At 46.4% G+C, this 26368-nt stretch overlaps 1 protein-coding gene across 1 annotated transcript in view; it reads left to right on the top strand.

Moving 5' to 3' along the window:
* The window catches only part of LOC112265212 (zinc finger protein neuro-d4-like), a 49747-nt gene extending 24258 nt beyond the window's left edge, over window positions 1-25489 (top strand). Inside the window, exons 6-12 of the mRNA XM_042295999.1 lie at window positions 2672-2767; window positions 7510-7588; window positions 8041-8172; window positions 20041-20160; window positions 20338-20450; window positions 21451-21532; window positions 21890-25489. Of these exons, the coding sequence (XP_042151933.1) occupies window positions 2672-2767; window positions 7510-7588; window positions 8041-8172; window positions 20041-20160; window positions 20338-20450; window positions 21451-21532; window positions 21890-21960 (693 nt within the window). The 3' untranslated portion in view covers window positions 21961-25489. The remainder of the gene's footprint in view (window positions 1-2671; window positions 2768-7509; window positions 7589-8040; window positions 8173-20040; window positions 20161-20337; window positions 20451-21450; window positions 21533-21889) is intronic.
* The last annotated feature ends 879 nt before the right edge of the window (window positions 25490-26368 follow it).

The following is a 26368-nucleotide window of genomic DNA, read 5'->3' as shown; positions in this document are numbered from 1 at the left end:
TCCCTCCCTCTTTGCTTCTCTCTCTCCCTCACTCTCTACCCTTCTCTCTCCTTCTCTAGTTCTCTCTCCCCCTCTGGTTCACTCTCTCTCCCTCTGTCTCTCTCGCTCTCTCTGGTTCTCTCTCTCTAGTTCTCACTCTCTCTGGCTCTCTCTCTCTCCCTCTCTGGTTCTCTCTCTCTAGTTCTCTCTCCCTCTGTCGCTCTCACTCTCTCTGGTTCTCACGCTCTCTAGTTCTCTCTCCCCCTCTGGTTCACTCTCTCTCCCTCTGTCTCTCTCACTCTCTCTGGTTCTCTCTCTCTCTCTAGTTCTCTCTCCCCTCTGGTTCTCTCTCTCTCTCTCCCTCCCTCTTTGCTTCTCTCTCTCCCTCACTCTCTACCCTTCTCTCTCCTTCTCTAGTTCTCTCTCCCCCTCTGGTTCACTCTCTCTCCCTCTGTCTCTCTCGCTCTCTCTGGTTCTCTCTCTCTAGTTCTCTCTCTCTCTGGTTCTCTCTCTCTAGCTCTCTCTCCCTCTCTGGTTCTCTCTCTCCCACTCTCTCGATGCCTTTCTCTCTCTCTCTCTCTCTCTGCCTCCCTCTCATGGCCCTGTGTGTAGTATCTGTGACTCTGGTTGGCAGTGACACATCCCCTGCAGCTATGACACACCCCCACTGGCACAGTTCCTCTCCTCCTCCCCAGAGAAAGTGTGTGTTTTGGAGGGAGGGAGAGAGAGAGCATTGATGTGTGTGTGTATGTATGTGTGTGTGTGTGTCTGTGTATTTGAGTGAGCATCAGTGTCTGTTGGTGTGTGTACTGTATGTGTGAATGTTCTTTGTGTGTGTGTGTGTATGTATTGTGTGTGTGTGTGTGTGTGTGTGTGTGTGTGCCTGCCTGCTTCCTCTTCCGGATGAGCTGTCATCTCCTCTCTGTGAGCTCTGTCTCCAGTCCCTACCCCACCTGCTCCAGACGTGACAGTCTTCCTTCCCTAAGGTCGACAATTAGCCAATTAGCACTTCAATAAATGGCCCACGCAGCAGGCCCAGGGCTCCACTGTGGGTAGGCCTCTGAACCTGGGCCTCGCCTAGCTGCCATATCCAGCAGGAAGCTAACAGAGGAGGGCTTTGGTTTCCTCCTCCATTACAGCTTCTCTCCATATGCTCCTTTTAAGAGTTTGTTATTTCTCTTGTGACACTTGTGTTTTTGTCACCTCTCTTTCACAGACCCATGTGTTGTACTTTTTATTTGCGGAGTATGTTGCTACTTGTTTTGCCGATGAGAGGAAGTGTTTCTTTCACTCCTACGTTTTAGGAGTGAATGAATAACAGCACAGTGTTCTCCTGGTCACTAGCAGTTGTAACAGGGGGGATGTTTGTGTTAAAAGGAGGGAAGGCCACCCTTACTGGTCTAATGGAATGATTGTCCTTTGGGCTTATTTTATCTCTCTCTGTCTCTGTCTGTCTTTTTGTCTCTGTCAATTCAATCCAAAGGGTTTTATTGGCATGGGAAACATATGTTAACATTGCCAAAGCAAGCGAAATAAATAATAGACAACGTTTAAATACACAATCCAAAATGAACAGTAAACGTTACACTCACAAAGGTTTCAAAGGAATAGAGACATTACAAATGTCATATTATGTACAGTGTTGTAACGATGTGCAAATGGTTACAGTACAAAAGGGAAAATCAATTAACATAAATATGGGTTGTATTTACAATGGCAATTGTTCTTCACTGGTTGCCCTTTTCTTGCGGCAACTGGTCACAAATCTTGCTGCTGTGATGGCGCACTGTGGTATTGCACCCCGGTAGATATGGGAGTTTATCGAAATTGGATTCTTTGTGGATCTGTGTCATCTGAGAGAAATAAGTGTCTCTATTATGGTCATACATTTGGCAGGAGGTTAGGAAGTGCAGCTCAGTTTCCACCTCATTTTGTGGGCAGTGAGCACATAGCCTGTCTTCTCTTGAGAGCCAGGTCTGCCTACGGCGGGCTTTCTCAATGGCAAGGCTATGCTCACTGAGTCTGTACATAGTCAAAGCTTTCCTTAATTTTGGGTCAGTCACAGTGGTCAGGTATTCTGCCAATGTGTACTCTCTGTTTAGTGCCAAATAGCATTCTAGTTTGCTCTGTTTTTTTGTGTTTGTGGATTTGGTTGGGTCTAATTGTGTTGCTGTTGCTGTCCTGGGGCTCTGTGGGGTGTGTTTGTGTTTGTGAACAGAGCCCCAGGACCAGCTTGCTTAAGGGGACTCTTCTCCAGGTTAATCTCTCTGTAGGTGATGGCTTTGTTAGGGAAGGTTTTGGAATCGCTTCCTTTTAGGTGGCTGTAGAATTTTACGTCTCTTTTCTGGATTTTGATAATTAGCGGGAATCGGCCTGATTGTGCTCCACGTGCTTTATTTGGTGTTTTACGTTGTACAGGGATGATGTTTTTGTAGAATCCTGCATGTCTCTCTCTCTCTCTCTCTCTCTCTCTCTCTCTCTCTCTCTCTATTTGTTTGTATCCCATGTGTGACCTAGTCCCTGTTGTATTGTACTGTTATCCAGTTGCAGCAGCAGGATCTCACTGGGGTAGCTGGGCATTCTTCATCGTGGGTGCTAATGGGGTGCTAGGTTTATTGTGGAGCTTCAGCCCTCCCTGGAGCCCCTCCTTGCTGATATCTCCTCTGATGGTCTGGTGTGTTTGCTGCTCCAGAAGCTGCTGGTCGGTGATTTCCCCCATGAACTGGAAGCGGAGGAGATGGAAGAGGACGTCCCCAAACGCAAGAACCGCAAGAACCGCGAAGGACGGGTAAGACGAGGGAGACGCACAGGAACGTACAGCCACCTACTGTCCCTGTATTGATGGCACTGCAAAGGGCAACATTGTCCTCTCGCAAATACACAAGTGCTACGAGTTCAGATCTGATACTTCAGCTTGTAGTTTCACTGCAATTAATTTCATCCTTGTGGAGACCAAAACTGGTCCAACTCAACGTCCTTCTCACATTTCACTCATCCTGGTCTATTTGAAATGTTACTGTGTTTGAAATGTTACTTTAATTTCACACATCCTCTCTTTTCTGTTTCGACTTCCCGTTAACAAAGTGTTATCTATCAAGATACGTAACTTGTAGAAATACCATTTAAGGATTATTTTAAGGTGGAGATATGGTTATTCTCTTGTGGTCATGCTCAATGCTGTTGGTTGGTCATCAATCAAAAAGATAATTGAAATAAACATGCTTATTTTATTTCGTAATATACACCATTTAAAATGGCCAAACTCTATTCACAACAGTATTCAGTTGGTAAGAGACAGACATTCAGTAAATACTAGGAATAGATTTTCACCATCTACAGTTGAAGTCGGACATTTACATACACTTAGGTTGGATTCATTAAAACATTGTCTTTCAACAACTCCACAAATGTCTTGTTAACAAACTATAGTTTTGGCAAGTCGGTTAGGACATCTACTTTGTGCATGACACAAGTCATTTTTCCAACAATTGTTTACAGACAGATTATTTCACTTATAATTCACTGTATCACAATTCCAGTGGGTCAGAAGTTTACATACACTAAGTTGACTGTGCCTTTAAACAGCTTGGAAAATTCCAGAAAATGATGCCATGGCTTTAGAAGCTTCTGATAGTCTAATTGTCATCATTTGTGTCAATTGGAGGTGGACCTGTGGATGTATTTCAAGATCTACCTTCAAACTCAGTGCCTCTTTGCTTGACATAATGGGAAAATCAAAAGGAAATCAGCCAAGACCTCCATAAGTCTGGTTCATCCTTGGGAGCAATTTCCAAATGCCTGACGGTACCACGTTCATCTGTACAAACAATAGTACGCAAGTATAAACACCATGGGACCATGCAGCCGTCATACCGCTCAGGAAGGAGACGCGTTCTGTCTCCTAGAGATGAACGTACTTTGGTGAAAAAAGTGCAAATCAATCCCAGAACAACAGCAAAGGACCTTGTGAAGATGCTGGAGGAAACAGGTACAAAAGTATCTATATCCACAGTAAAAGGAGTCCTATATCGACATAACCTGAAAGGCCGCTCAGCAAGGAAGAAGCCAGTGCTCTAAAACCGCCATAAAAAAGACAGACTACGGTTTTGAAGCAACATCTCAAGACATCAGTCAGGAAGTTAAAGCTTGGTTACAAATGGATCTTCCAAATGGACAATGACCCCAAGCACACTTCCAAAGTTGTGGCAAAATGGCTTAAGGACAACAAAGTCAAGGTATTGGAGTGGTCATCACAAAGCCCTGACCTCAAACATATAGAAAATGGGCAGAATTGAAAAAGCATGTGCGAGCAAGGAGGCCTACAAACCTGACTCAGTTACACCAGCTCTGTCAGGAGGAATGGGCCAACATTCACCCAATTTATTGTGGGAAGCTTGTGGAAGGCTACCCGAAACGTTTGACCCAAGTTAAACAATTTAAAGGCCATGCTACTAAATACTAATTGAGTGTATGTACACTTCTGACCACTGGGAATGTGATGAAAGGAATAAAAACTGAAATAAATCATTCTCTCTACTATTATTCTGACATTTCACATTCTTAAAATTAAGTGGTGATCCTAACTGATGTAAGACAGGGAATTTTTACTAGGATTAAATGTCAGGAATTGTGAAAAACTGAGTTTAAATATATTTGGCTGAGGTGTATGTAAACTTCCAACTTCAACTGTATGTGAAAATGTCATCGTATTATAAATGTGTATTTGAATGATTCAGGACTCGTGGAAGATTAGTCCAAACGATGACTAAAAGAGAGATTAATCAAATCAAATCAAATGGAGCTAAAACAGCCAGTGAAATGATCCATCTCCCTGAATGGGACAGTCACAGGCTCCCTCCCTCCATCCAGTTCCCTTAACATTTCAGAAAGCTAGCTGACTCTCTTGTCTAGTACATTGGACCCACTGCAAGTTATGCAAACTCCAGCCTCTCAAGTAGTGCTATCAATTCCTTGTGGAAGCCCTCTCTCTCTCTCCTCCTGCTGTACTGAGAGGGTGAGGGGAAGCATCGGCAGCACCTTAGTCCATTCTAGCTCCTCTCCTCTGCTCTGGCTGGCTCTCCTCTCCTCTGCTCTGGCATGCTCTCCTCTGCTCTGGCTTGCTCTCCTCTCCTCTCCTCTGCTCTGGCTTGCTCTCCTCTCCTCTGCTCTGGCTTGCTCTCCTCTGCTCTGGCTTGCTCTCCTCTGCTCTGCTCTGGCTTGCTCTCCTCTCCTCTCCTCTGCTCTGGCTGGCTCTCCTCTCCTCTGCTCTGGCTGGCTCTCCTCTCCTCTGCTCTGGCTGGCTCTCCTCTGCTCTGGCTGGCTCTCCTCTCCTCTGCTCTGGCTTGCTCTCCTCTCCTCTGCTCTGGCTGGCTCTCATCTCCTCTGCTCTGGCTGGCTCTCCTCTCCTCTCCTCTGGCTCTCCTCTCCTCTGCTCTGGCTGGCTCTCCTCTGCTCTGGCTGGCTCTCCTGTGCGCTGGCTGGCTCTCCTCTCCTCTGCTCTGGCTCTCCTCTCCTCTGCTCTGGCTCTCATCTCCTCTGCTCTGGCTGGCTCTCCTCTCCTCTCCTCTCCTCTCCTCTCCTCTCCTCTCCTCTCCTCTCCTCTCCTCTCCTCTCCTCTCCTCTCCTCTCCTCTCCTCTCCTCTCCTCTCCTCTCCTCTCCTCTCCTCTCCTCTCCTCTGGCTAGCTCTCCTCTGCTCTGGCTAGCTCTCCTCTGCTCTGGCTAGCTCTCCTCTCCTCTCCTCTGGCTGGCTCTCCTCTCCTCTCCTCTGCTCTGGCAGGCTCTCCCCTCCTCTGCTCTGGCTGGCTGGCTCTCCTCTCCTCTGCTCTGGCTGGCTCTCCTCTCCTCTCCTCTGGCTGGCTCTCCTCTCCTCTGCTCTGGCTGGCTGGCTCTCCTCTCCTCTCCTCTGCTCTGGCTGGCTGGCTCTCCTCTCCTCTGCTCTGGCTGGCTCTCCTCTCCTCTGCTCTGGCTGGCTCTCCTCTCCTCTGCTCTGGCTGGCTCTCCTCTCCTCTGCTCTGGCTCTCCTCTCCTCTGCTCTGGCTGGCTCTCCTCTGCTCTGGCTGGCTCTCCTCTGCGCTGGCTGGCTCTCCTCTCCTCTGCTCTGGCTCTCCTCTCCTCTGCTCTGGCTCTCCTCTGCTCTGGCTGGCTCTCCTCTCCTCTCCTCTCCCTCTCCTCTCCTCTCTCCTCTCCTCTCCTCTCCTCTCCTCTCCTCTCCTCTCCTCTCCTCTCCTCTCCTCTCCTCTCCTCTCCTCTCCTCTCCTCTCCTCTCCTCTCCTCTCCTCTCCTCTCCTCTCCTCTCCTCTGCTCTGGCTAGCTCTCCTCTGCTCTGGCTAGCTCTCCTCTCCTCTGCTCTGGCTGGCTCTCCTCTCCTCTCCTCTGGCTGGCTCTCCTCTCCTCTGCTCTGGCTGGCTCTCCTCTCCTCTGCTCTGGCTGGCTGGCTCTCCTCTCCTCTGCTCTGGCTGGCTGGCTCTCCTCTCCTCTGCTCTGGCTGGCTCTCCTCTCCTCTGCTCTGGCTGGCTCTCCTCTCCTCTGCTCTGGCTGGCTCCCCTCTCCTCTGCTCTGGCTGGCTCTCCTCTCCTCTGCTCTGGCTCTCCTCTCCTCTGCTCTGGCTGGCTCTCCTCTCCTCTGGCTGGCTCTCCTCTCCTCTCCTCTGCTCTGGCTGGCTCTCCTCTCCTCTGCTCTGGCTGGCTCTCCTCTCCTCTGCTCTGGCTGGCTCTCTTCTCCTCTGCTCTGGCTGGCTCTCCTCTCCTCTGCTCTGGCTCTCCTCTCCTTTCGGCTCCCCTCTCCTCTCCCCTGCCCGCTCCTCTTCTCTCAGCCTGTCAGCGGTACAGTAGCAGCCGTGCTCTGAGTACTAAGGAGACATTATTTTCCCTCTCAGCTTTAAAGATAAAACAGATACCAACTCGTATCTCAGTTCACTATACTCAATTCATACATTTTGGGATGGAGGGTGGAAACAAGTCATTTTTGTAAGTGTGTTAGTAGTGTATGAATTGTGCGGGCATTAGATACAGTACAATCATGTGGGCATTAGATGCAGTACACAGTATTTGGATAAGCAGTGAGTTATCAGATTGTATACATGGATGCATTCTAAAGAACTCTTATTAGACGAGAAAGGCTTCTCTCTCTCCATCTTGTGTGAAGCCTCGCTGCAGGCTGTAACGCTGTATCTGTCATCCAAACAGTCATGTTGTTCATTGGAGCTTGAAGTTCCCTGTTAGGTGTCATCAACCCCGCCTGTCTGTGGAAAGGGTGATTAGAGAGAGGGGGGCACCTGTTAAAGTAGCAGATGATTATGGTGTGTAGATGATTATGGTGTGTAGGAGTGTGAGTGTGAGTGTGAGTGTGAGTGTGTGTGTGTGTGTGTGTGTGTGTGTGTGTGTGTGTGTGTGTGTGTGTGTGTGTGTGTGTGTGTGTGTGTGTGTGTGTGTGTGTGTGTGTGTGTGTGTGTGTGTGTGTGTGTGTGTGTGTGTGTGTGTGTGTGTGTATAGAGTGTGAACTCCGTTCACCCGTCTGTGTTCTCGCTGCAGGCCTGTGGTGTAGGGGGTATGAGGAAGAGACAAGAACCCAGCACCATTGAGGACAGGGACAAGCCGTACGTCTGTGACAGTGAGTATCACACACGCGCGCGCACACACACACACACACACACACACACACACACACACACACACACACACACACACACACACACACACCATGTCTAAGAGCCATAGACAACATTCTTACTGTAAGCTAAACTACGCTGGCAAGCATATGGCTGCTGTCTCCACTCTGCACAAAGAAAGCAATTCTCTCACTGCCAATGTTATGGGGACAACTCCTCTAGTGGGAATGAGTCTGCTAGAGCAACAAGCACTAACGGAACACTATAGAGCAATATTCCAACTGAAACGGTGACATGGCATTAGCTCGCGATGGATACAGCATTCATTCATTGTGAGTGTATCTATTTTCAGTGGAGCACAATGTATAGATATGTTATGATAATTGGGCTACATTTAGTTCTGTCTCTTGACTTTGTGTGTGTGTGTGTGTGTGTGTGTGTGGTTGTGTTCCAGTCTGTGGGAAGCGCTATAAAAACCGCCCGGGCCTGAGCTACCATTACACTCACACACACCTAGCGGACGAGGAGGGAGAGGAGGACTCTGAGCGACACACCCTGCCCTTCCAGCGCAAGAACAACCACAAGCGTGAGTCCATGTGTTACAGCAGGTTCTACCCTCTACCCTGAGGCTGGCTGCTACACTATGTCATGTGTTACAGCGGGCTCTACGCTCTACCCTGAGACTGGCTGCTACACTATGTCATGTGTTACAGCGGGCTCTACGCTGTACCCTGAGGCTGGCTGCTACACTATGTCATGTGTTACAGCGGGCTCTACGCTCTACCCTGAGGCTGGCTGTTACACTATGTCATGTGTTACAGCGGGCTCTACGCTCTACCCTGAGACTGGCTGCTGCACTATGTCATGTGTTACAGCGGGCTCTACGCTCTACCCTGAGACTGGCTGCTACACTATGTCATGTGTTACAGCGGGCTCTACGCTGTACCCTGAGGCTGGCTGCTACACTATGTCATGTGTTACAGCGGGCTCTACGCTCTACCCTGAGGCTGGCTGCTACACTATGTCATGTGTTACAGCGGGCTCTACGCTGTACCCTGAGGCTGGCTGTTACACTATGTCATGTGTTACAGCGGGCTCTACGCTCTACCCTGAGGCTGGCTGCTACACTATGTCATGTGTTACAGCGGGCTCTACGCTCTACCCTGAGACTGACTGCTACACTATGTCATGTGTTATAGCGGGCTCTACGCTGTACCCTGAGGCTGGCTGTTACACTATGTCATGTGTTACAGCGGGCTCTACGCTCTACCCTGAGGCTGGCTGCTACACTATGTCATGTGTTACAGCGGGCTCTACGCTCTACCCTGAGACTGACTGCTACACTATGTCATGTGTTACAGCGGGCTCTACGCTGTACCCTGAGGCTGGCTGTTACACTATGTCATGTGTTACAGCGGGCTCTACGCTCTACCCTGAGACTGGCTGCTGCACTATGTCATGTGTTACAGCGGGCTCTACGCTCTACCCTGAGACTGGCTGCTACACTATGTCATGTGTTACAGCGGGCTCTACGCTGTACCCTGAGGCTGGCTGCTACACTATGTCATGTGTTACAGCGGGCTCTACGCTGTACCCTGAGGCTGGCTGTTACACTATGTCATGTGTTACAGCGGGCTCTACGCTGTACCCTGAGGCTGGCTGCTACACTATGTCATGTGTTACAGCGGGCTCTACGCTGTACCCTGAGGCTGGCTGTTACACTATGCCATGTGTTACAGCGGGCTCTACGCTCTACCCTGAGGCTGGCTGCTACACTATGCCATGTGTTACAGCGGGCTCTACGCTCTACCCTGAGGCTGGCTGCTACACTATGCCATGTGTTACAGCGGGCTCTACGCTCTACCCTGAGGCTGGCTGCTACACTATGTCATGTGTTACAGCGGGCTCTACGCTCTACCCTGAGACTGACTGCTACACTATGCCATGTGTTACAGCGGGCTCTACGCTCTACCCTGAGGCTGGCTGCTACACTATGTCATGTGTTACAGCGGGCTCTACGCTCTACCCTGAGACTGACTGCTACACTATGCCATGTGTTACAGCGGGCTCTACGCTGTACCCTGAGGCTGGCTGCTACACTATGTCATGTGTTACAGCGGGCTCTATGCTGTACCCTGAGGCTGGCTGCTACACTATGTCATGTGTTACAGCGGGCTCTACGCTCTACCCTGAGGCTGGCTGCTACACTATGTCATGTGTTACAGCGGGCTCTACGCTCTACCCTGAGGCTGGCTGCTACACTATGTCATGTGTTACATAGAGGCTGGCTGCGACACTTTGCCATGTACCCTCCGCTCGCATGTCACGTCAGAGCAACCCAAGCTAGACGCAGTATCCTACAGAATGTTACTACACAGCAACTTGCACATGTCCTTTGCGGCACACAGCGTGTGAAGTACACGCTGATGTACAATGTAGTAGCGTTTATGTTTGTCTGCCTGCATGGCTTTCTCTAATGCTGTTTGATTAGCCTGGCCCTGAGTTGGACAGTGTTAATTGTCTGAGCAGGGACACTGAGAGGAAGGGTGGCGGGAGGGGAGATCTTTTTTTGTCCCCCTCTCTCCCCTAGCACATTCCATGTCCGAGCTGGTAATTTACACTGAGAGAGGTGGCATCCCAAATGGCACTTTGTAGGGAATAGGGTGTCATTTGGGACGCAGACAGAAACACAGCTGTAGTCCACATCAATGTCCTTGTAGAAAAATACCCATTTACCTCCTAGACTTAATTGGCTGAGCTCTGTTTTAAATTGGCCTGTCTTAGTGGTTTGTCCGTCACTGGGTCCTGGTGCTGATGCCTCTCTGTGTGTGTGTGTGTGTGTTTGTGTGTGTGCACTCTGCAGTTTTAGGGCTCTGCAGGGTGAAAAGAAGAGAATGACTGCATTTGAGAGGTTTAATATCCTCCTCTCTTCTCCTACTGCTACACCCACACACACACACACACACACACACACACACACACACACACACACACACACACACACACACACACACACACACACACACACACACACACACACACATACATACATCCACAAAACTAAATTCTCTTGTGAAATGCAAATAGAAGCCTAGTTTGTGTGTGTGTGTGTGTGTGTGTGTGTGTGTGTGTGTGTGTGTGTGTGTGTGTGTGTGTGTGTGTGTGTGTGTGTGTGTGTGTGTGTGTGCGTGTTTCTATCTTGTGGTTGCAGATGCACCCCCTCCTTTATATTACACCATATATAATAATGATATTAATATGAATGGTTATAATGAAACTGGTCCATACATTATTCATGTAATATTCTTCATAAAATATGTCTAGACTAGATTCTGTAAGCCTGGTCCACTCCACAAGGCACATTTAAAGGAAAACTCCATCCAAAAACTATCTTTTGGCATTTGTTTCATTAGTCCATTGTTGACATAGTCCAAAAATGTTTTGCAGGTCAGAAATCAAGTTTAAGACATATACATTTCAAAATGCAGAAACCGAGAGTGGAAGATCGCTGAAATCCAAAGTCTCGTTCTTCTCTTTCATTTCATTATTTTACCCCCCCATTCATTCTCTCTCTTTCTCCCTTTTCCATCAGTTTGATAAATGACAGATTATTCCACTAGGAGATGAGATTCTCACACACACATTCCCCCTCTCATTCTCTCTCTATTCGCTCCCTCACTCTTCATCGCCAGTTTACCAGGCTTTCATTCTTTCCTTTCCCACTTCTCTCTGAATCTCTCTCTCCATTTCTTTCTCTCCTCAACTCCCTCTCTCTGTTTTTGTCTTATGACTTTTATCCGTCGCTTGTCGTGTTCTTCATTAAGTTCTGTATTTATTTCCATTGCAGGAGTGGAAGCCGATTGTTAAAATGAACTGCAACATTAAAATTCATGGCTGCCTCTCAGTTATTTTTCTTCTTCTTCATAAAGTGAGAGAGGCAGGGGTGGTGGGGGCTGGTTTTGGGCATTGATGAGATGGGGAGGAGGGAGGGGTGTTTACTTTAGAGGGGCGGCCCTCTGGTGTGCACCTGAAAATTGGTTTTGTGAGCAGAAAGAGTCAAGCCAGTTCTTGTTACGTCCTCTCCCCAAATCAGAGTTGAGATTCCGAGTCTGGTTTATCTGGACGGACAGACGGTCGGAGGAGTGAGAGCAGGAGGGGGGGGATGGAGGGGTGGAGGGGGGTAACATGTAATTGAGCCGTTTGAAGGTCAGCGTCCTTTTGTTCCTGTTGTTCTTTTTCTATATTTATTTATTTTCACATTTTTCTCCCCAGTTTCACCTCACTCACAAAATGGCTTCGCTCACCTTGCTCTGCCACTGTGAGAAGGAATCCTTGTGATCAGCTATAAGGACAAAATGAATTATGTATCAAACCTAAAATGGCGTCCTGGCTGTCTCGGTTCTCTCGTTCTCTCCCTGTCTGTGGGGTAGGATACTATATGTGGAATGATATCTGTGGAGTGGTAGTTGGTTCTGTTCCAGCAGGTTCACATGTGATGAAAGTCCTGCAGTAAGAGAGAGAGGGTGGTCTTTTAATGAGGGTCTGGTGACAGTGGAGGGCCTGTATCATGGTAGGGACTGGGAATGTTCAGACAGTTGCACAGACACTATAGAGGCTCTAATCTAGAGCGCCCAGTTCAATTGTATGTAATTGTTGAAATATTTTGTGAGTGGGCAACATGTACTATCATCCAAAATTGACTTGTTTAATTATTTTTGAAATATTACATTATTTTATAATACTCTAATGTGGACAGTTTGTGTTACTTCCTTACACAAGCTCGCATTTTCACCTCATACAATATAGTGATTATTTTTTTTTTGTTTTACCTCAGATTGGTGATCTTAATGTACAAGTTTATAGTCATCAAGATGAGCCTAATTCGATTGCTTTAAACAGATTTATATCTTTGGTTTGGTCCGGTTGATTTGATCATACTCACCTGTCTGTCGCAGGGTTTAGAACGCAGTTGTGAAATTCACAAGGAGAGGAGTTGATATCGACAAGTATATCTAGTATACCCAAGTTCGTTGTGGTTTGTATTTTAGAAGAGCGCAAATGGCAGTGAATTGTCCCCAGTTCCATTGATTTCCATACAATATTGACGTGAGTGATTCATCTGTGCACGCTATTGATTACAGTAGAACAAGCTAATCAATTTCAATCTGGAATGACTGCTTGGTAAAATTGATGCGTGAGCAGCTTTTAAGGTACTAATTTAGCAAAAGACAAGTCATCTGAACACAAGTGTGACACGTGTGTATAGGGAGGAATTGTATGTATTAGTCTTCAACATATCACAACTTATTTCAGAATATTGATTATGAATTTATTTGGACATTTAAAAACGGTGTTTTGACACTCGGCTATATAAGAAAAATAGGAAGCAGCTGTATCATTTTCAATTGATGTTTTAGGAATATAAATTGCACTTTAAACGTTATTTTTTCGACTTGAGTCAACTTAATCAGGTAAAAACGACTGAATGAACCCCTTAAAACGTGCTATGATTTATTTGATTTATGTGATTTTGCTGGTATTGGTGAAATGGTGAAAATGAGCTTGTCCTGGCTAGTCATTCTGTCTGTACTGTAGCAGACAGGTACAGAGCACAGTAAGTAGCCTATACAGGAGACTGAGAGGAGACACAGGCTGGGTTCAGAGAGAGAGAGAGAGGACCGGGGTGGTGAGGGCGAGGCAGTACAGTCACGACCCATGAACCCTGAACATGCAACACACACTACATGATCAGCTCACCACACCACTACAAACACAAAACGTGTATACTGTACCTAACCATATACTATAAAGCTAAACTTCTACACCTGCATTGCTTGCTGTTTGGGGTTTTAGGCTGGGTTTCTGTACAGCACTTTAAGATATCAGCTGATGTACGAAGGGCTATATAAATAAATTTGATTTGATTTGATTAAACTTGGTCCAAATGACAACCGGTTTATGGGGTGGTTTCCACCACAAAGATTAAGCCTAATCCGGACTAAAAAAAGCATTTTCAATGTAGATTCACTATTGAGTTTGCCTTTTATTCCAGGACTAGACTTAATCTGTGTCTGGGAAAATGCCCCTATGAGTTTACTTGACTTTAGATTCTATAGTCCAGCTCAAACAGAGATCTATTTCGGTGTAGTCAGTCCCTTGCTTGCTGTAACCGGGGCTGGGACTTTGTCTACCAGTTTGCCCCACCATGGAAAGGAATGTCTCTTATTAGAGGGAAGACCTTTCTGGACTTACCAAGTTAATTATTCAACCCCGACCATCACCTTTAGCTGTTATTTTGGTCTGGTTTCTTCCTGAACTTTCCACATGCCTGTGCTGCTGGTGCCAGTGCCGGTACAGTAGCTTCCTGCATAGCCAGACCAGCTCACGCTGCCTGCCGCCCCGCCACTCCACTGCCTCCTCTGCCACAACAAAGCAGGAAGAGAAACGGCTGTTGCCTAGCAATCCGGTTGCTATAGTGACAGGTTGGGATCCCTCCTAAAGAGTATGTTGTTATGTACATTGAGGAGGGGGGAGTGGAGTTTGGCATTGGAGGGGTTGAAACGGAGGGAGCAGAGGAGTTCATTAAAGGCAACAGAAAGGAGAGACAGAGTGAAGGAAGGAGAGTAAAAGTAAAGAATTCTCTTTATGATTTATCATATATATTAACCCAGACAGGGAGAAGGCAGGCTGATATTGCACTGCCTCATTTGGTATTCTGTATTAACAGAGGAGAGGCTTGCCGGGTAAGGATTGGATCCTCAGTCATTTGGCCATCTTAGTATAACCCCCCTCCCCCCATCCTGCTCATGAAAACCTATCTGTCTGTCTGTTAGAGCTTAGACACACACACACACACACACACACACACACACACACACACACACAATCTTACTAGGATCACCAAAAATGATTCATGTTTGCATTTTTCTGAGCATCAAAAATACATTCCAGTTGGCACAGGGGTGTATGTGAAGTGTGTATGTATGGTTTGTGTGTGTGTGTGTGTGTGTGTGTGTGTGTGTGTGTGTGTGTGTGTGTGTGTGTGTGTGTGTGTGTGTGTGTGTGTGTGTGTGTGTGTATGTGAATATATAGAGTGGGGCAAAAAAGTATTTAGTCAGCCACCAATTGTGCAAGTTCTCCCACTTAAAAAGATGAGAGAGGCCTGTAATTCTCATCATAGGTGCACTTCAACTATGACAGACAAAATGAGAGAGAAAAAAATCCAGAAAATCACATTGTAGGATTTTTAATGAATTCATTTGCAAATTACTGTGGAAAATAAGTATTTGGCTAAATACTTTGACTAAATACTTTTTTGCCCCACTGTATGTGTGTATATGCATACGTGTGTATGTGTATATATACAAATACGTGTGTATGTACTGTTTATGTATGTGTATCTGCTACAGACAGAGGCAGCCTCTTATGCTGCCACAGAGGCTGACATAGTGTGCAGGTCAGTGTGATTACACTGCAGCCATAGATCAAGTTTTATTATGCACCAAAATCTCCACCGTCCTCTCGCTTTGCAATGTCATTCTGTTTCAGACCCACAATGCACTGGGACTTACGCAACCTGCTGACTGGACAGGGAAGAGAAACGAGCATGTTATTGCATTGCGTCTTGCTGGTGTGTGTGCGTGCGCGTGCGTATATGCGTGTGTGTGCGTGTGCGTTTAAAAGAGAGATAAAGAGGGGGAGATAGAGAATTGAAGAAGGAGGTGGGGACAGATGGTGTAGGTATTTGTGTGACAATAGACGGATTGCAGAAGAAAAATCAAATTTCCTCTGTGAAAGAGAGAAGCACAGCCAGGGTGAGAGAAGAAAGGTACCTCATGAGATTTCTCATCTGTGACTGACACTTTTCGTCTGACTGACTCACAGTCACTCTCCCTGCATAATACTGAATCCATTGTCTCTCTGTGTGTGTGTGTGTGTGTGTGTGTGTGTGTTAGCGCCACGGTTACGGATGAAGATCGTCATGAAAATAAAATAACCGTCATAACATTTTTTGGGGGGAGGGGTGTAACGAACAGCTGACTGAAGACTGGACGGCCGGGCATTAGTGCGGTTGTCTGTTTCTGTCGTAACATGGACTACACCGTGATGAAACTTTGTTGCTCCTTGCTGAAATAAGCAACGTGTTGTAGCAAACAAGTCTTCCGTTGCCTAGGCAATACCTTCCTCTCCCATTATATCATTAAATTCATGAAAACGTGGTCATTCAAGCTTGTAGCATCATACCCAAGAAGACTCAAGGCTTTAATCGCTTCCAAAGGTGCTTCAACAAAGTACTGAGTAAAGGGTCTGAATACTTATGTAAATATGATATTTCAGGGTTTTCTTTTTTATATACATTTGCAAACGTTTCTAAAAAAAAAAAACAGTTTTTGCTTTGTCATTATGGTGTGTAGATTGATGAAAAAACAAACAATTTAATCCATTTTAGAATAAGGCTGTAGCGTAACAAAATGTGGAAAAAGAGAAGGGATACTGAATATTTCCCGAATGCACCGTAGAATTATATTCTTATTCGTGGATTAATTCACTTTTACCTGATGCCTTTCATGAAGGTTCTAGGTTGCTTTTACATTCTTTTTACCTTTATCGATGAATACAAATATATCTTAAAATGACCCCGTTTTTCAGGAATTTGATGATATATAAGCCCAATCAAACACAGTACGGGACTTGCACCGGTAAGTAGGTGGGACATTCATAGGGTATAGCAGAGGAGAGGAGAAAATGTGTGAGAAAACAATAACTGTCATCTAAAATGTCACCCAGAATTCCGTGACCGTCACAGCCCTAGTGTGTGTATGCATTGGATGAAAGCTGATACTGAAGGCTGGATTGGGGGCAGAGGGACTCTCATTCGTCACGCTGAAGAGAGAGGGTGGGGGTTGGGAGTGGAACGAGCCTTTAAAAGTTATGATGCAAAGATCTGCTCGCTATAAATCTGTGTGTGTGTGTGTGTGTGTGTGCGTGCGTGCGTGTGTGTGTGTGTGCGTCTCAGTGTGTACTTGCACATGTTCCGGTGTGTGCTTGTGCGCGTGTTTGCGTATGTGTGCGTGTATTGTCTGTGAATGTGAGTGTATGTATACATTATATAAGCGTGTATTTGTATCTGTGTGTGTGTATACATTATATCAGTGTGTATCTGTATGTGTGTGTGTGTCTAGATGTGGCGCTCCCCTCATTAAGCAGCCTGGCGACAGGAGTGCAGAGTGTGTGTTTTCACACTGACGCTCTGACACAGCAGCAGCCACTTCTTCACTTCCCTCTCCTCTTTGTGTTCTGCTCTTCCTCTCTCCTCTTCCTCTCTCCTCTTCTGTTCCATTTGCTCCCCTGCCATGCTGCAATGTGTTTTGTGTTGTGGGGACGGCAGTGTGTTGGTGTGTAGGTGAGGCTAGGAGCTGATCTGTGTCTCTGTTGGTCTGGTTTGTTCACAGTGACATCATAGACATCACTGGTTAACACTAGACTAGTAGGATTGCTTTAGTGAAACCCTGTTTTGTTGTCAGGTGCAAAACCACACTAACTAAGCTAAGCTATCTAATTGTTGGCCCGGTGTATGAGTTTAAGCTCATTGTACTGTATGCTTGGACCTGTGTGAATAGGTTTGTGCTCAGAAAACAGAGTGAAGAGACATGGGTGAGAGAGCAGAAGGAGGAATGAAAGTGTGGAGGAGAGTGAGAAGCATAGAGAAAGTGAGACCAGGCAACAGGTGCTTGTGAGTATTCTGGTGGAAGTGTTAATTCGATAAGGCTGTGGCCACTTTATCGACCAGCCAGTGCGGTATGGCTCTTAGGCCAGGGATTGTGCTGGAATGAGATTGTGGAAACTCCAGGAGCAGGCTGTATTGGGAATGAGGGAGTGAGAAAGGGAGAGTGAGTTGGAGAGAAAAAGGAGAGTGCGGAGAGAGAGAGATCGGAAAAGAGGAAGAGAGAGGGGGATGGAGAGAGGCGGAGGGGAGAGGAAGAGAGGTAGAGAGTATTATACTGAGAGAGCGAGAGAGAGAGGTAGACAAAGAGAGGGGAGAGAGTTAGGGGGAGAGAAAGCGAGAGAAGGGAACGGAAGGGAGTGGGGAGATATGAGGGGGGTATTTGAGGATTCATCTCTCTCCCCTAATTCCCAGTGGGTCCCCGAGACACACTTAAAAGCTGTGAAGTGTGCTGTTCTGCCTGTATTCTCCCAGTAATTGGCGGGGTGTTACAGGAAAGGTGGAGCTGGAGTTGAGATGGAGGGAGGGAGGTGTGTATCACCCTTGACAACCTCAGGAACGTGCTACTTGTGATCATTTTTATCTACCTCTCTCGCGCATGTTCTTTGTCTCTGTCTGCCTGTCTGCCAGTTTTCTGTGTCTCTCTGTCTGGTTTGGTCTGTATGTCTCTATGTCTCTCTCTGCCACTCGCTTTGCTATCTCCCTCTCCTTTCCACCTTCTCTTTCTCCCCCCCTCCCCTTTTCACTCCCTATCTCTCTTTTCTCTCTGTCTGTCTTAAGGATGTACCACCTCAGGTTAGCGTCTCAGTCTTTAAGCATGGCCACAGGCAATTAATCATCGATGGGCTTTCCTTTCTGAGCAGGCAGGCCAGCGGGCAGCACTCTCACACACAGATGTGCAGGGCCTGCTGATTCACTCTCAGGGGTCCTCGCAGCCTCACGGTCCACAGAGCCCCAGAGCAACACTGTTTGTAGTATGTGCCGTTTGGCATATAGTTTTATGTAATTGTGTGTGCATATACAGCTTTGCTCCCCAGGGACTGTGGTAAAGCACAGTCAGCAGCAGTCTGTTGAAATAAAATACACACAAAGAAGGGCTGTGTGTTTTTTTCACAAGGCCAGAGGCTTAAATAGGAAAAACGTTACTCAAAGTGACGTATTTCATTAATAAACCTATTTTGCCTTGTTTTTAATGCTTGTACTGTACATGCATACTATATGTACCTGTTGTATATAGTCCATACATAGCTCAGTGCCCAAGTGGCAGGTGTTGTAGACGAAGGTGGGGATAGTGGTATGCTTTCCACAGTCCCCTGAATGTACGTAAACCACTCCACTGTACATTACTGCCCCTCATTATACAATAAAGTACAGAGCTGCCTGGCTGGCTGCTGTGCTGGTACCACGGACAGCTCCTCTGCTCTTTTCTCCTCTCATCCTGATCAGAGTTTTTTTTTTCTTCCTCTGGGGTTTATTGACCAACCCTGTGGAGTAGAAAACCCAATCCCCCCCCTCCACCCTGCTCCACCCCCGCCTACTCACCCCTCCCACCCCCTCCCCTCCCCCAGCCCCCTGCCACAATCCACCCTGGGCTAGATTAATAACCTCGCTGGAGAGGGCCCTGGCTCTCAAATCACACACCAGACAGCCACTGATTACTCCACCATGCCGACTGCTGCTGAATTCTCTGTGTGTGTGTGTGTGTGTGTGTGTGTGTGTGTGTGTGTGTGTGTGTGTGTGTGTGTGTGTGTGTGTGTGTGTGTGTGTGTGTGTGTGTGTGTGTGTGTGCGTTTGAGCTTGTGTGTTTGTGTGTGTGTTTGCGTATTCGGAATGAATTCCTGTGTGTGCTTGTCTAGTCTACTGTATACTGTTGTCTGTCTTCTTCTGTCTTACATGGCACGATGGTGAGTCATTGTGATGTTCCTGTCCATTGCATCTTAATACAGGAATAAAGGACACATACAAATACACTGTCCTGGTTACGTGATCAGAGCTATTAAAGTTATTATGCAATCGACTGCAGTCAGTGAGACAGAGAGGATGCATGCAGGGGGACGTTCCTCTCCATTAATGGTTATTCTAAAATGGCTTCCCGCCGCGCACCTGCCGCTTGATGCACAGCAAGTCTGTCCCAGCCCCCCACCGTTCCTTTGACAATATTTAACAGACCCCTGGGCCTCCCAGTGGAGTTCCCTTCCCGTCTTACTCCTCCCTTCCCTGACTGAGCACGAGCTGGCGAGTCCCCGGCTTCAGCGGGCCTGCTGCTTGCTTTACCAAAACCAACATATGGAGGAGGGTGAGTTTTATCCAGCTGGGACGCTCTGCAGTCTGGTTGGCTGGAAGTCTCATATTCTCTGTCTCACTCTATGTTTCCTGTCTCTGCCGCTTTCACTCGTTTCTGCTTACTCTCTCTCTCACCCTGTCTCTCTCTCTCTCTCTCTTCCTCTTTCCCTCTCCAAACCTGCGATGTTCCTCCTACGTCAGTCTAGTCCTAAGCCTGTTGAGTCCTCAGCTCTACACCAGCCTCAGTAGCAGGTCATCAGTAATCACAGACCACAGCCATAGACTCTGTGCTCTAGGTCTGTGCTCAATGGAGCTTCATACAATTGCTGTATTACTCTTATATTCTAGAGCATAGAATATAAGAGTAGTATGCAGCTTTTCTGTAGGAGAGCATTTGTTAGGGAAAGAGCTCTATCGTATGTAACCTTTCCACCTGTGTGATTGCAGCTAAGAAAGCTGCAGATGGGTCGGTCATCCCTAACGGCTACTGTGACTTCTGCCTGGGCGGCTCCAAGAAGACCGGCTGTCCCGAGGACCTCATATCCTGTGCCGACTGTGGACGCTCAGGTACGGACAGACAGACACTCCTATGGACACCGGTTTTAGTTGGTGTTAAATGTGTCATTATGACACAGATGTTATTATGTGTGGGTGTAGTGGAAACAAGCCCAACTTGATGACGACGACAACGATGGTGACGAAGTGTAACATGAAGAGTGTGTATGTCCCTCTCTGTGTCCCCAGGCCACCCGTCCTGCCTGCAGTTCACAGTCAACATGACGGCAGCCGTACGGACCTACCGCTGGCAGTGTATCGAGTGCAAGTCCTGCAGCTTGTGTGGCACCTCCGAGAATGATGTGAGCACCACACGCACACACACACACGCCCCTTCACACTCCCAAAACATCTATACTGAAAATATATATAAATGCAATATGTAACAATTTCAAAGATTTTACTGAGTTACAGTTCATATAAGGAAATCAGTAAATTGAAATAAATTCATTAGGCCCTAATCTATGGATGTCACATGACTGGGAGTACAGATATGTATCTGTTGGTCACAGAAACCGTTTTTTTAAAGTAGGCACGCGGATCAGAAAATCACCATTTGCCTCATGCAGCGCGACACATCTCCTTTGCATAGAGTTGATCCGGCTGTTGATTGTGACCTGTGGAATGTTTCCTCATCACGGTATCTCTGTGCATTCAAATTGCCGTCAATAAAATGCAATTGTGTTCGTAGCTTATGCCTGCCCATACCATAACCCCACCGCCACCATGGGGCACTCTGTTCACAACGTTGACACCAGCACACCACTCACCAACATGACGCCATGCACGTGGTCTGCGGTTGTGAGGCCGGTTGGACGTACTAACAAATTCTCCAAAACGACATTGGAGGCTTATGGTAGGGAAGTAAAACATTTCTGGCAACAGCTCTGGTGGACATTCCTGCAGTCAGTATGCCAAGTTAGTGGCCTTTTATCGTCCCCAGCACAATGTGCACCTGTGTAATGATCCTGCTGTTTAATCAGCTTCTTGGCAAAGGTGAAATGCTCACTAACAGGGATGTAAACCAATTTGTGCACAACATTTGAGAAATAAGCTTTTCGTGCGTATGGAACATTTCTGGGATCTTTTATTTCTGCTCATGAAACATGGGACCAACACACACTCGCCTGGACTCTCCTCCTCCTTAGTAAAGGTTAATAACGCGCAAAAAAATGGGTGCAATCTTTGCACCGAGTACAAACGCGTAGCAAATCTGGGCCTGTGTGAGTTATGTGTAGTATGTCCTATATTTGATTGATAATGTCATAACATTATTTGTGTTTGTGTGTTTCCTTGTTCCAGGATCAGTTACTATTCTGTGATGACTGTGACAGAGGCTACCATATGTACTGCCTGAGCCCCCCTATGGCGGAGCCCCCAGAGGGTAGGTACACTACAGGATATGTGGAGGATATAGGCCTAGTGTAGTCCTATAGAATACTGTATAGTATACCTAGGCCGGCATATTGTCGGTAGTTGATGACCATGCAATGGCTGGGTTCATAATGTCACTTATACAGTAGATGCATTATAAGGGGAAAGGCCATGTGCTGCATTGCTTGTGTCATCCATAAGTCAAGTTGACATGGCTAAGAGATTGCAAATCTATCACAATACCTGACCACAGTATGTGGTGATGCACTCGCAATCAGTATTCAGTTTACAGTGGTCATTTATTCTGCAAGGGTTAATCCCTAGGCTTTCCAATAACCAGTGAACTTGTGAACTGTTGATCTTCCAGGGAGCTGGAGTTGCCATCTGTGTCTGCGACAGCTGAAAGAGAAGGCCTCGGCCTACATCACCCTGACCTAATCTACCACGTTACCCCCCCACCCCTGCCCTAAACATAACAACTGGACCAATTCCAATCTGAGAAGACACCCCCAACGCCCTGCAGTTTTTCCTCCTCTATGAAACGACAACAGACGTCTGTCCACCTCTCCAGTCATCAGGTCTCCCAGCCCCAGCTGTTTTAACGTCAATGGAAGTACCTACATCCCAGGGTGCACCATGCTCCATCCAGGTCTCCCCCAGTCTGCCCCTGCTGAGGCCCAGCCACCTGCCCCTGGAGTCCCCTCCACCTCTGGCCCATGAGGAACCACCTTCTATCCCAGCAGCCTCAGCGGGGAGTATCTGATCATCAAAAGCCTAACTGGGCTGCCCCCCGGGGCTTGCTGTCCCTCCACCGTCTGCCTCCAAAGAGCTGTTTATCAGTAGCCCACAAGGGCACTCAAGAGGCATGCTCTCCCCTGTGAAGGATCCTTAGAGGAGCCCTAACGAGCATCAGCTGCCACTGTGGCCCTATACTCCCATACACTCCCATACACTCGGCTGTGGCCCTGGCAGCAGAGTACACAGAGAGAGGGAGAAGCAGGCCGTAGTGACGACCAGACTCCTCGTTAGGTTTAAAGCAGCTGCAGCCCCGCCCCCTTCCTCCCACATGGAGCCGCCACTCAAGGCCTTTGAAAGTGAAGTACTCTGGGATTGATACCATCGCGCAGAGCTGTTGTGGCTTTATGACATTTGCAGAGGAGAGAGTGGAGAGGTCGTCACTCTGTCATGAGCCACTTAGATCAAATTTTGTGTCCAAAAAAATTATGAATTAGAGCAAAGGTTTTCCTCAACTATGAACCTCTGGTTACCTTCATTTCCTTCAAAACAACAACTGAAAAAGCCAACATGAGACTGCTATGACTTTGGCGGAGCTTGGTGTATTTTGTCTGTGTGTTTAGCAAGAATGTAGGTATGTTTTAAGTGTGGACAATGCAGGTTTTATTGTCTGGCCTTGTCAAAAATACAGGGCCCAAATGTTTTTTTTAAACATTTTATTTGGTACTTTATTTGCATGGTGTTAACATTATAGTTTTTAAAGATATTTTAAGGATAAAATGTATTTAAGAAAGCACACTTAATTCGCAATAATGTGTTTGTGACCCATTTGGGTAAAGTTGTGTGTGTGTGTGTGTGTGTCCATCTGTATATGTGCGTGTGTATGCGTGTGTGAGTGAGGGCAAATGTGCCCTCCTAAAACTGCGTGGAAATGAGAGCCAACCGTAGCCAACCAGGTGCTAGGCAGGACCTATGGCAGGGTCAGGGAGCAGGAAGGGGAGGGGCTTCTGATGATTCTGATTCCTAGAAACACCACCATGACTTACTGTATTATGTTTTCTGTTGGACCAAACGAATTCAAGCCAGCTTGCGCCGTTTCTCTCTTCCGAGCCCTTGTTTTTCTCAAAGGATAACTCATTTTTGTGAAAAGTCATCAAAACTAGTAGAATTGAGCTCTTTACTATCTGCAAGACTGCTTTGTGTGCTAGGAACTTGTAATATAATGTGCTTTCAAAGAGTAAGCTAAAAGCAAGGACTTCTACTAACTGGGACGCCAGCATGTGAGTTTGTGCGCTTGCACTGAGACGAGTCTTTTTTCAACCCAAAGTCCCCTCCCCTAGTGGCCTATCTGACTGGACTATTGTATGAGGCTGCAACTTTGATTGGTCCAATGATCCCTCCTACTCTTCCTAGAGCTTTAAGTTGGGAGACATTTTGCTGTAAATAGATTGTCACTCTCTGTTTATCATAAAGACTAATTGCCATTTCATAATTCACCGTCTCAGTGCATATCGAAATAGGAACTCAAAAATACAATTGGTGTCTATTTAAATGCACTTAAAAGTGGTTGTCCTATTTGCCTCCATATTTGTAATGTCTCTACTCCTCAAATGTATGTGTTTATATTCTACTATGGTATGATCCAACACACACAGCCATATTGGGGGGAAATGTTACTACCTGTGCTACCCAAAATGTATGTACCATCATTTAGGCATGTGTGATACCAGAAATTCTCTCGATTTCATATTTTGATATCTACTTTATTTATTTTTCTCGAATAACTAGGGATGTTTTCACCTCTTCTCTCTCAGTATTGTTCTCTTATTTGTTTATGTCTGTGTTTTTCTACTTCAAACATTTTGCACAGTGTGTTTGTTTGTTTGGCATGTGTGTGTACGCGTGTGTGGCTATGTGTGTGAGAGAGAGGGAGAGACACTCAGGCGGACTTGAAGGCGCTGTCTGTCTGTCAGTGGTTCCGTTCCAAATGACACCCTTTCCTCTTTATGGTGCACTACAGTGGCCATAGGGCTCTGGTGAAAAGTAGTGCATCACATAGGGAATAGGGTCCCATTCGGGATGCACACAGTCTCTTTAAACTCATAATGAGGTCCTCGAAAAACAAACACAGTGAAAAGACGGTTATTATTTTTCAAACTTCCTCTCCATGACACAGGCTGCATTCCGATACATCCAAGAATACAGTCAACACTAGTGTACTACACTAGAATGGGTACTGCTGAAGCCACAGTACTCGCTACCGTCGTTGGTCCCGAGTGACAGTAGCCTGATCCCAGATCTGTTTGTGCTGTCGCATGACAATGACCCTTGGAGAACAGATCTGGTATCGGACCAAAATGACAGAATGTTATTCTACTGAATTTTGGGCCCCTTGATTGTGATAAGTGCAATGTGTCATAATAGATTGTGTCCTAGCGGTGAATTGTTCAATAATTAAACTCTTCACATTTTAATGGACAGGCTCCTCAAAAGACAATGTGAAAACCTTCACCACATTACTCTTTCATCCTTTTAAGTGTCCCACCAATATCCAATCAGAGTTGTGTTCAGAGCCAGTACTGAGGTAATAGCCGGATGATGACTTGTGAATCTGTGTGAGTGAGGTGAGCTGATCTGAAAGTGTTTTCTGATAAGCCTTCTGAATTTATTCCTGGCACTTATGAGGATGTGGTGGTCAAACTACATTGATTGTACTGTCTGAAAAGATGCAGTTGCAGAAAGAGGAGTGACTCAGGCTCAGATATGACCTTTGACCTCGCCCCCCCATCTTTAGACTGGGGGTAGGATTAGAAGGGAAAGAAGATTATTGGCCAGTCCTCAAACGAAGCAGGATTTTGGCCCTCTTGTAAATTGTCGTGCTGTGATCTTGCTTGCACTTCTTATTCCCCAAATAATAAATTCCTGTGTGAGTGTGTGCACATTTTCCTTTCTTGTAACTGTCTGTTGGAAAAAAAGAAACACTGGATAAAATGAATTTGTTCGTATTTACCCTGATGGAGATCAAATCTGGACACGTGGGTTGTTTTTTCCTTCTCTGCTGTCTCCTACCTACCTGGGAACGCTTTGAAATATTGACTGCAACTGCATAGCTGTCATTCATTCATTCACTGTAAATTCATCTTGTCTTTCTCGAGGCACCCAATTTTCCCAAATTTTTCTCTCCTGACTCCTTTTTTCATTTACAAACAATCATTATTAAAAGTTGTAACTCCTGAAACCGTCTGCTGTGGTGTGTGTCTGTGTGGAGCTTCTGAACACCCACCAATTTAGCAATGTTTGTGTATTTCTGAAGAAAATGTGAAAAGCTGAAAATTCATCCATTATGTTTTAAGTATCATAAATATGCTATTTACAATAGATGGTTTGGAGCTTGGATCCATAAACCCAGGTGGGCACTTTTCTCCCCAAAATATAATGATCTACCACAGTATGATTGCATTACTTGAACCTCGTATGGCTTGAAAGTAAACAGGTTCTCTTTGAGCTATAATGTTTGTATGGGATAGATTGGAGAATAGGCATCTATCATACTGTAGTCCTGGAGAGACCTGGCTGAACAAATCCTGAATTCCATTCTTCACCTTCCAGAAGCCAGAATCATCACTAGTGCACACCTTTTTTTCTTGGGGAAAATTTCTATTTTAAAATATATATATTCTTCCATCCATTTCTTGGCAAAATTTTCACCTTCACTTCCACCTTATCCCAAATTCTGTATACCCCCCCGGCCATCCAACAAACAAGAGACTACTACTAGTCTACTCCCACCTCTCTTCCTGCCCACGTTATTCTGACTCCTTGTCTCCCTCTTCCATTTCCAAGGGTGTCTTGTGAAGCTTATGTGGATTGTGTTGGTGTGTTTATAGTACTGTATGCGTGTTTGTGTGTATCTGTATGTGAAGTGGATGGGGGGGTTGAGACTCCCAGCCAATTACCACATCTACCAGACAGGCTCAGACTGCCTCTGTGCCAGCCAATCAGAGAAGAGCTGCGCATAGCTGGGCCCATGGTGGTTGCCATGGTAACTCTGGGGCTGTTTGCATGATGGATGATGGAACATTGATGGATTACAGTGGGAGGGAGGGAGGGA

Source organism: Oncorhynchus tshawytscha, linkage group LG13, assembly GCF_018296145.1.
Source record: "Oncorhynchus tshawytscha isolate Ot180627B linkage group LG13, Otsh_v2.0, whole genome shotgun sequence".
NCBI lineage: Eukaryota > Metazoa > Chordata > Actinopteri > Salmoniformes > Salmonidae > Oncorhynchus > Oncorhynchus tshawytscha.
Note: the sequence above shows the minus strand (reverse complement) of the source record. Positions and strands in the feature narration are given on the sequence as shown.